This window comes from Hemitrygon akajei, chromosome 21, assembly GCF_048418815.1.
Source record: "Hemitrygon akajei chromosome 21, sHemAka1.3, whole genome shotgun sequence".
In the NCBI taxonomy this organism is placed as follows: Eukaryota; Metazoa; Chordata; class Chondrichthyes; order Myliobatiformes; family Dasyatidae; genus Hemitrygon; species Hemitrygon akajei.
Genome location: NC_133144.1, coordinates 10,457,918 through 10,468,626, shown reverse-complemented (window position 1 = coordinate 10,468,626; position 10,709 = coordinate 10,457,918). Strand labels below are relative to the sequence as shown.

Here is a 10,709-nt window from a genome sequence, read left to right as displayed (position 1 = left end):
CATCATGGGCACCGGCCTCCCCAGTATCGAGGGCACCTTCAAAAGGCTATGCCTCAAAAAGGCGGCATCCGTCAAAAAGGACACCCCCGTCCCGCCATCATCCAGGACATGCCCTCTTCTCATTGCTACCATTAAGGAAGTGGTATCGGAACCTGAAGAGACGGAGTCAACATTTCAGGAACAGCTCCTCCCCCCCCCCACCCCGCTATCGAACTAATGAATAGCCAATGAACCCACGAACTATCAATATTTTTGCCCACTTTTGTACTACTTATTTAGTTTAATACATATTTCTTATTGTAATTTGTTTTAAAAATATTATGTATTGCATTGCTGCCGCAAAACAACAAATTTCACGTCAGTGAAATTAAACCAGATTCTGATACTATTCATAGTGATTTATTGCTCCCTAAAGTGCATCAATTTCTCTAACTTGTCCCCCCACGTCTTGTCTTTTTCCGTTCTCCATTCAGATTTTGTTCTCACCCCATTCTTCTCGCCCCCCATGACCTCCCTCTGATGCACCTCCTCCTTCCTTTTTTCCCCACATGAACTGCCCTTTCCTCCTCCTTCAGCCCTTTAACCTCTTCGACCTATCACCTTCCAGCTTCTTACATCATGCCTCAGTCCCCACCCACCCACCTTTTCCCTCACCTACAGCTTGTACTCCTACCACACCACCCATTCACCATTTTATTCTGGCTACTTTCTGCCCCTTCTTTTCCAGTCTTGACGAAGGTCTTGGCCTGAAACATTGACTGTTGATACCCTCCAGAGATATTCAGTCATTGTTGACTCCCTCACTGTAGCCAATGAGTTCCTGCGCCTTGTACTAAATAGCAAAAGGGTAAGACTCTTACTGCCAATCTGATTGCTCTCCCAAATACGTACTCCATGATATACTGGAAAGTGCAGATTGCTTTCACCCCTCCAATGGAGGTAGGGAGAGAGAGTTCACCATTAATCATAACTAGATCAGCCAGGCTACAAGCTCAGGAGCTAGTCAGCCTGTGGGGTGGCTCACTAGGTTTAATATCCACTATATGTGGAAATCTATTTGTATTTACCAGCGATTTCTTTGATAAAATTAAAGACCTTTGACATCAGCCAGACTCGTCTTTTTTTAAAATAAAACAGTATCGGAATAAATAGCTTTTCCCTATTCTTCTACCTACCGGCACCGAACTCACACGCTTCCCAATTGGCTCCTGCCTCCATTCATACACCAAATAACTACTAAACTTCTCTTTCTGACTGGCTTACCTGGCTGAAACTAATAGTAATCAGCTGATGTAAACCAACATTTGTCTAAACCTGTCTTACAGGCAAATTACTTCAAAAAAAGTAATCGCTGTTGTAATGGAGAGGATTAGGTGAAATGAATTCTATTGAGAGGTCCACCAATAACTAGGGAATGTAGATTAAAAGTGGTTGGATAAAGAGCTGGGTTTGGGGTGAGAAATTATTGAGAGGTGTGTGATAAGGAATGACAGGAATGTTTCACCGAGGGACTAAAGTGGCAGGGTTTGGGCAGTAAGAAATGATCCAAGAATGGGATGTAATTACTAATGCCAGCATCGACAAATCTGGTTTAAAAATATGCTTCCCGCTGTTGACTGCACTTGATACATAGTCTTTCAATGCCAGTTTCAGAAAATCAGGTGTCTATTTCAATTCTTCGTTAAGTGTCTGTCAAATTCATTACATTGATTCACAGTATGATTGACAGTGAACTGCTGAAAAGAGCAGCAAGTTTTAAATGCAACATTTCACTCCCCTCGAACTAACCGTAGCAAACAGACGTGCCACTTTTATGGAGAAATCACAGGAATATAGCAAAGGTTTAGCAAGAGGTAATTCAGCTGCAAAGATCTCAATTACTAGACATCTGAGTTTTTGCCCTCCCAATGTAATGGGTGCCAACTGTCAATGGGACAAAATTTTCATAAACAGGAGACTGTTGCTGTGCATGGGAATTCGGATACGGAGTCTCTCCAAGATACTCTGCCTCGGGACCATCACATAAAAGTCCGCTGCTATCATGGAGTACAGCAATACCTGATGTTACTCAGCTCAAGAGCCCTGTGCCAGATTGTTGGAAAAGCACTCCACACCTTTGCTTTTTCCCCACTGTCTTGTAACTTTTGAAAAGGTGATGAAGGTTTGGAAATTAAACTAGTGTACCATTCATTCAGCTTGCACAAAAAACAAGCTGAGTTATCCATTTACACACTCAATCCCACATATCATGCAGTTCAAACATCTATTGAACTTGAAAATATTCAAAGCAACACACACAAAATACCAGAGGAACTCCACAGGTCAGGCAGCATCCAAGGAAATGAACAAAGAGTCACTGTTTCAGGCCCAGTCCCTTCATCAGGACTGAAGTGTTGACCGTTCATTTCCATGGATTCTGCCTGACCTGCTGAGTTCTTCAAGGTGTGTGTCTCTCTCTCTCTCTCTGTGCATGAGTGTTACTTTGGACTTGCAGCATGTGCAGAATTTCATTTTTGAAAATATTCAGCTCTCTGGCGGAATGAATTCTAAGAACTTACACCCTCAAATGAATCTGAAATGATCAACCCTTTACCAAATCTAATTCTAGACACTCCATCACAGGGTGTTATAGTTGAATCACCTTTTCTCACTCTGGTTGTGTTGCAACTCAGTGGATTTCTCTCATTGAACATCCACTGCTATGAAGAATCTGCTGCAGAAACATTCCTCAAGCTTTCTCCAGTTACAACTCTTCCTGTCAACCTGCTTCCCAATATTGCATTTTGCTAGATGGGAATTAGCAGCTAGAATCTTTTATGTACATATACAGCACAGTAACAAGCCCATCCAGTACAACGAGCCCACACTGCCCAACTACACCCATGTAACCTATTATCCTACTAACCCCTACATCTGCAATGTGGGAGGAAACTGGAGCACCTGGAGGAAACCCATATTATCACAGGGAGAACGTAAAAACTCCTTACAAACAGCAGAAGGAATTGAACCTGGGTCACTGGCGCTGTAATAACTGGTACTGTACCACCCCCTTAACTCTTGTTTAACCCATTCTCTCCCTAATGTAGTCAAGTGTGGAATTCACATCACTACTGTGAGATCAGCGAACTTTACAGACAGCAGAGTAAAATAGTGGTTATGCTATCTTAGCACTAACAGCTCATTTTTCGATTCCCACCGCTATCTGTAATTTCCCTGTGTCTGCATGTTTCCTCACAATTCCAAATTTGTATGGGCTAGGAGGTTAATTGGTGACATGGGCTTGTTGGGCCACAAGGACCTGTTAGCTTGCTGTATCCTAAATAAAAGTAAAATAAAATCAGTACAAGCTGAAGCTGAGAGAACTTTATCAGAAGCGCTGAAAACTGGAAAGAGAAACAGCTCCTGAAGACAAATGTGTAGCCCCTTGGTAATTTGCAAATTTTCAACTTGGACATTATTTCTTCTTCACTACCAGATCCTCGAAATTCACACCCAATAGCTCCCTCAGACTGCAGCAGATGGGTGGCTCAGTCATACAGCCCGAAGAGTCAAAGATCCAGTCCCAGGTTAAATCTTGATCTCGGGTGCTGTCAGAAGATTGGCTGCTGGTGACTAGTGGTGTTCTACAGGCCTTATATTTGGTTTGCTACTTTTCAAGTAATATGTTAAAGATCTGGATGATTGAATTGATGGCTTTGTAGCCAAGCTTGTGTATGATACAAAAACAGATGGAGGGGAAGGTAGTGTCGAAGAATCAGGGAGTCTGCAAAAGGACTTAGACAGACTAGAATGGACAAAGTGGCAGTTGGAATACAGTATAGGGAAGTGCATGGTCATACACTTTTAGAAGAAGGAGTAAACACAGACTATTTTATAAATGGGGAGCGCATTCACAAACTGGATGTACAAATGGATTTGCGAGTCCTAGTACAGAATTGCCTTAAAGTTAACTTGCAAATTAAGTTAGTAGTAAGGAAGGCAAATGCAGTGTTAGCATTCATTTTGGGAGGGCTAGAATATAAAGCAAGGATATAATGCTGAGGTTTACAAGGCATCGGTCACACACTTGAAGTATTGACAGCAGTTTTGGGCCCCTTATCTAAGAACAGTGCTGACATTGGAGACGGTCCAGAAGAGGTTAATGAAAGTGATCCTGGGAATGAAGAGGTTAATACAAGATTGGTATTTGTTGGCTCACTGGAGTTTAGAACAGGGAGGTGGGTGGGGGAAAATTGCACTGAAACCAACTGAATATTGAAAGGTCTGGAAAGAGTGGATGTGGAGAGGGCATTTCCAACAGTGGGAGTGTTTAGGACCAGAAGGCACAGCCTCTGAATACAAGGATGACAATGTGGAATAGAGATGAGGAGGAATCCTTTAGCCAGAAGGTAGTGAAACACAAACACTAACAGTTCCGCTGGTTCCCCTTTATCTACTAATATTACTTCAAATAAATTGTTTAAGAATTAATTTGATTTTGCTTGATTACCTCAAGTGTTTCTAAATGTTACATCTTAGTTAAGGCCACAGGACATCAATAACACAAGAGATTCTATTGATACTGGAAATCTTGAGCAAAACACACAAAATGCTGGAGAGGCTTAGCGAGTTACAGCAGGACATTTTCTGTGTGCAGCTTCCCAGTCTGTTTGGCAACAGCCAGAGATTTGTCAAAACAAATGTGCAGCAAGATTTCCTCACAGCAACAGCACGGCAAGCTCCTTTCACAATGCTCCAAACAGAAAATGGTAGAAAGATTCAGGCATCACCAGAGAGAGAAGTATTTATTCATTTCTCCAAATATCCATCCTTTCAGTTCACTTCACATTTCCAGCATCCGCAGTGATTAGTACTGACTCTGTTAGTTCTTGCATGCTGTGACTCCAACTACAGGTGCACAAACACAAGTGTACAATACACAAAGTCCAGTTCCTCTCATGTTTTACTGAGTATTTGTAACTGTGTTCTGCTCCTATAAAAGTGCGATTGTGATGTAAGAAAATCAAATATCCACCAAGTTCAAGCGATTCTATTGGCAGCAGGAGACACAGCAGTCTGATCCCGTCAGGAATGCTGGGTCTTTTACAGAACAACGAATGGTTGAATCCAATGGATACAAGAGAATCTAGTTAAATGCACATCTAGATTATCATCAAAAGGCCCCTGAATGAGGGAGGCACACCTAAGCTTAGGAATCTAGTTAAATGTACTTCTAGATTATCATCAAGTGGCCCCTGAATGAGGGGTGTCACAACGAGAACACCTGACAACTTCAGCAAATATAATGTGGTTCTTGTACAAAGTTGATTGGTATACCTTTAATTTGTCATCTTATGCTACATCCACCACTATCAACCATCTTGAGGCTCTGTATTTAGTGTCATGAAGGTCAAAGTAGTTTCGTCAAACACTTCCCCTTAGAAAGGATGGAGATAAAAGCTGCCCTGCTGGAAGTTAAGACACTAACACTTCAGTCCTGTTTCAGATCAGTGCAACAAAACATTCCTTCAGAAAACTTGTCAATTAATTTCAGTAAACTATCTGCACTTGGATATCTTTTCAATTTTTCCAGCACAACATGATTTGTTTTTTTTTTAAAAAGAGTATCTTGAATAGCTAATATCACTGGTTCAAAGTACAACTTAGTTATTCCAGAATTTTTTTTTTCTGTTGGAAATTTCTATTGGACTCTTTTCTAGTTTCAAACTACAGAATTCATAATTTTTCAATCGCAAATTATTCCAACTGCCTTACAATTTGTTTAAAAAGTGATTTTTTCCAAGAGCAGCAAGTTAACCTTAAAAAACAACTTTCAGAAGTAGAACTTACTCTTTATCATTTTGCAAAACTATCATAGAGCTCACATTGTGAATCAGAACACATCAAGGAACATTGAAATATGTAAAAAAATGATGAAAATACCCAGCATATCCTTCAGAATCTAGAATCCACGAAATGTTTTAGCTTTACTGGAGGTGGTACAGAAAGCTCCGAATGCTGATGTGTATTTGTGCATCCAGATCTGCTGTGCATTTACAGCATTTTTATTTGTTAACATTGCTGATCAGGTCTTGTACTGGGCTGTAAATATTGCGACAAGCACATCGCACATAGCAGCTCAGCCGTACGTGAAGGGACCTGACGTCACCCAGCACCTTCAACTCTGAATATGCAGCACAACCACAGATTATTGCACAAACACCCAGGGAGATGCTGACGAATGAAGCTGAGGCTTTGAATGTCTCAGTGCTGGTCCAAACACCAGAACCCAAGTCCTAAACAATATGAGAACAGAGTATCAACTGGCCTGAGATTTACATGGCAAAATGCAGCAGGATCGTGGAGACACTGGCTTACACAAGCTTAGCTTCAGTCCACGTCAAATTCATCTGCAACAGGGAAAGTACTTTCAAAGAACAGACTATCCTATCATCGCCACCTTCCCCCCCCCCACCCCCCCCCAAGGTTTGAATGGGTGAGACCTTGAGGGGAAATTCATTGTCAGTCTTCTCAGGAATGCATTACACAAGTTAGATCAGTTCAGGTGTCCAGGTGTGCACACTGAGCAATTGTGAGTGTGCACACTATTCTGACTTTCACACTTGCCTGCTCCGTTTCTGCACACGAGCTTTTGCATGACAGAGACAGGTGTAAACTGAACACTTCCAGATTCACCAGAGCTCTAGTCCTTGCTTTTGGAGTTATGAATTTACAATCATGTCCAGCTTGCCGATTAAATTCATGAAGTGACATACACTGTAGTGGTAAATGCATAAACTGCATGTAGAATTTCTACATAAAGTGCATTGGTTGGTGTGGCTCTGCTTTCACTATACAAGCAACTAGAAATTCACGATCCAATTCAAATTCAGAGTTGTTCTGTTACACATTTTCCGGCTTTGAGTCTGCCCTACCCCAACACCCTCCCCATCAACATCTTGGGGTTTATGAATCCAAGAGTCATGGTTCATATTGCTAACTGGCTGCTATCTTACAACTCCTAGCTCCAGGTGAGGAAGTACTGTTGGGAATTCACTCAAACCATCCGAATGCGGAAGGTGGAGATCTCCATTGGTTTCAGGAAGACAAGACTGCTGTTGAAGGGCTTGGCAGGATACAGGAGAGTCAGCGACATTGGCTGCACATTCACGACATCCAGACCCTGAAACATGGTCCCCACTGATAACTGCAACAGAAAGGCATGAGACGGGTTAGGCTGTAAACAAGGGCTAGAGCATAGAATTACACAGCATACTACATGTCTTTCAGCCCACAATATTGTGCCTATCTCTTAAACTTAAATTTCAAAAAATTAAAATCAGTGACTAATTTGTAGAAAAAAATCTTGGACATTTAACAGCCTCATTAATGTCTCTAATGTATGTACCTTTACCACTACCCCTGGTAGTACAAACAAAAAATCTGTAGATGCTGGAAATTCAAGCAATACACGCAAAATACTAGAGGTACTCAGAAGTCAGGTAGCATCTATGGAAAAGAGTACGATCGACATTTTGGGACTTTTTGAGACTTTTCAGCAGGGCTGGAGAAAATAAGAAGAGGGGTTGAGTTAAAAAGTGGCAGGAGGGGGAGGGAGAAATACAAGATGATAGGTGAAATCAGGAGGGGGAAGGGGTGAAGTAAAGAGCTGAGAAATCAATTGGTGAAAGAGATACAAGGCTGGAGAAGGGGGGAGTCTGAACAGAAGGCCATAGAAGAATGAAAAAGGGGGAGGAGCACCAGAGGGAGGTGATGGGCAGGCAAGAAGATAAGATGAGAGAGGGAATGGTGAAGGGGGCAGGGTTGGGGGGCATTACCAGAAGTTCACAAAATCAATGTTCATGCCATCAAGTTGGAGGCTACCCAGACGGAATATAAGGTGTTGTTTCTCCAATCTGAGTGTAGCCTCATCACGATAGTGGAGGAGGCCATGGATAGACATATTGGAATGGGAATGGGAAGTGGAATTAAAATGGGTGGCCACTGGGAGATCCCGCTCCACTGTCAATGCTGCCCTCAACTGCTTCTCTTCATTTCACGCATATCTGCTGACACCTATCCTGCTGTCAGTTAACAGACTGTGACTACAGAGGTCAGTCATCTGTCCCATACCTTGCCATGTGTGGTCGTACAATTGAAGCCCAGGCTCTTGGCCTCAAGCCCACAGTCAAAGCCTTTGCGATGAAGGATCAGAGCAGCTTCTAATTCTGGGGCAGAAACCACCTGCAGCAAAAAATTAGACAGTGAGGGGGGAAGGGGTGCTAGTAATTTGGGGTAAACACATGCAAGAGACACAGAAAGAGAGAGAGAGAGAGGAACAAGCATATACACCTAGAGTGTGAGGGGAATGAGAAAGCGAGAGACACAGAAGGCATGAGCCAGAGACAGACATAGGGTGTGAAGAGTAAGTGTGAGTGGGTGAGTGAGATTGATACAGGAACTGCACCCACCATGACTTCAGTGCAGAAAGGCAATGACATGTCACTACAATTCCAAATCACGTCCACATTCGGTAGCATGGTAGCGTTATCAGTCAGCACAATCACTTTACAGTAATCATTATTTGGTGTCGTAAGGAGTTTGTACATTCTCCCCGTGACCACAATGGTTTCCTCTGGGTGCTTCAGTTTCCTCCCACATTCCAAAGATGGGTTAAGGTTAGTATGTTGTGGGCATGCCACACTGGCGCTGGAACAGAAGTGAGACTTGTGGGCACAATCCCTGCTGATTTGATTTGATGCAAGCGATGCATTTCACGGTATGTTTTGATGTACTTGTGATAACTAAATAAAGCTATCCTTCAGTGTGGGAGCAATGGCTGGGAGACCAATAGCAGCACCCACATTCAATTTGCCCAGTGGACAGTAATGCCTGTCTCATCATCTACAGCATCTTCATGAAGGAGATACAGGAGCATCAGGACTAGACTGCCAGACTGAGGAACAGTTTCTTCCCTCAGGCTGTGACCTAATGAATACCCTCCATCATTGAGGTCTCATCACTAGGACAGTGAGTTGTTTACAGTTTACCTGTGCTGCACTACATACATCTTGTATTATGTTTTATTAACTTATTTCTGGTAATATTTTGGTTTACGTGATACTAATGATACATAGTTTATGGTCCGGAAGAATGCAGTTTTGCTTCGAACTTTCTTCAGATTACAATAAACTTGAACTTCTGTTGGATGCCGCTCAATCCCACAACTATGCTTTTTATTTGTTAAATCTGTATATTGCCAGCAAAGCTAACATTTATTCAAGGTGGTCAACAGTCAATTTGCTTCAGCCACTGCTGTTCATATGATAAGGATTCTGTTAGTGCTGCTTTTGACCCCTCTCTTCTATGCTGAGAGGAAAGCCTCACCAAGCTTGAGATGGTCTCAGGAAGGCAAAGTGGGAAGAACATACAGAAAAGCCACAGCAGCAGCTATATTTCATTAGTAGTTTGAGGACACTTGGTATGTCACAAAGGCTCTCACAAATTTCTACAGCTGTACTGTGGTGAGCATTCTAACCTCTAAATGAGCAGGCCACCACACAGGATCAAAAAAAGCTGCAGAAAGTTGCAAACTTAGCCAGCTCCATCATGGGCACTAGCCTCCCCAGCATCAAGGACATCTTCAAAAAGCAATGCCTCAAAAAGACAGCATTCACCATTGAGAACCCTCGTCACCCAGGTCATGCCCACTTCTCATTGCTACCATCAAGGAGGAGGTACAAAGCCTGAAGACACTCTCAACATTTAGAAACAGTGACTTCCTCACCACCATCAGATTTCCAAATGGACAATGAACCCATTTACACTATCTCACTACTGTTTTTTTCTTTTTTTGCTCTCTTTTGCACTACTTATTTAATTTAACATATTTGTTTTTGCAATTTATAGCATTTTTATTATGTATTGTAATGTACTGCCGCTGCAAAACAACACAGTTCACGACATATGCCAGTGATATTAAACCCGATTCTGATTCTTTGTGGTTACAGAGGGGCATGTTGAATCAGACAGGCAAGGAAACAGGAAGTGTGGCCAGTGTCTGGCTGAGCCTCAGTTGCGATCATTCCTCACCTCAGACTGCAGGGTTCTGATATTCAGCACGTGGAAGTCGCATGGTACAGCGGCAGAGAGTGGGTGCCAGGTTCGGATGGGCGGGATTTTCTGTGGCTGTGGTGTCACAGGCATCACCAGAATCTCATGGTTCACCAGCATCGATGTCGTGTGACTGAGCAGCGAGGGGAAGCTCACTGGCCTGCTGTCCTGTACCTGCAGAAAACAGAAATCAACATTGGGGTGAGACAGGAAGCCTGCATTGGGCTCAGTTAATCTGGAACAAGGGTCAAGGGTTGGAGATAGTGTGAACCTGAGCAACTTAACTGCTCCAAATGCTCTGATCCCCAAGGTCCACCCTTGCCTCCACAAATGCCTGTTAGATTATTGTCATGTACACAAGTACACTGAGGTACAGGCACAATGAAAAACTTGGTTGCAGAACACCACAGGTAAATAGGCACAGACAACACCCAAAATATATGAAGACTGCACAAAACAAGACATTAATGCATTACAGGGTCACCAATTTTGCCGATGGCATGCAATTACAATACAACCCCCCCTCCCCCCTGAATCGAGACCTGATCAATTCCCACATCTGTAAGCTACTTAATCTGAGAGGGGCTTGAACTATCTGCCTGTAAGAGACCTGCACT

The 10,709-nt window shown here is 42.7% G+C and overlaps 1 protein-coding gene across 2 annotated transcripts in view; it reads right to left on the bottom strand.

Moving 5' to 3' along the window:
- Positions 1-4,767: 4,767 nt before the first annotated feature.
- Positions 4,768-10,709, bottom strand: part of man2a2 (mannosidase, alpha, class 2A, member 2) — an 89,444-nt gene continuing 83,502 nt past the window's right edge. For both annotated transcript variants that reach the window (XM_073024775.1, XM_073024774.1), the window contains 3 exons: positions 10,072-10,266; positions 8,113-8,223; positions 4,768-7,186 (listed from right to left, as the gene is read on the bottom strand). In XM_073024775.1, coding sequence (XP_072880876.1) covers positions 7,037-7,186; positions 8,113-8,223; positions 10,072-10,266 — 456 coding nt within the window. In that variant the 3' untranslated portion in view covers positions 4,768-7,036. The remainder of the gene's footprint in view (positions 7,187-8,112; positions 8,224-10,071; positions 10,267-10,709) is intronic.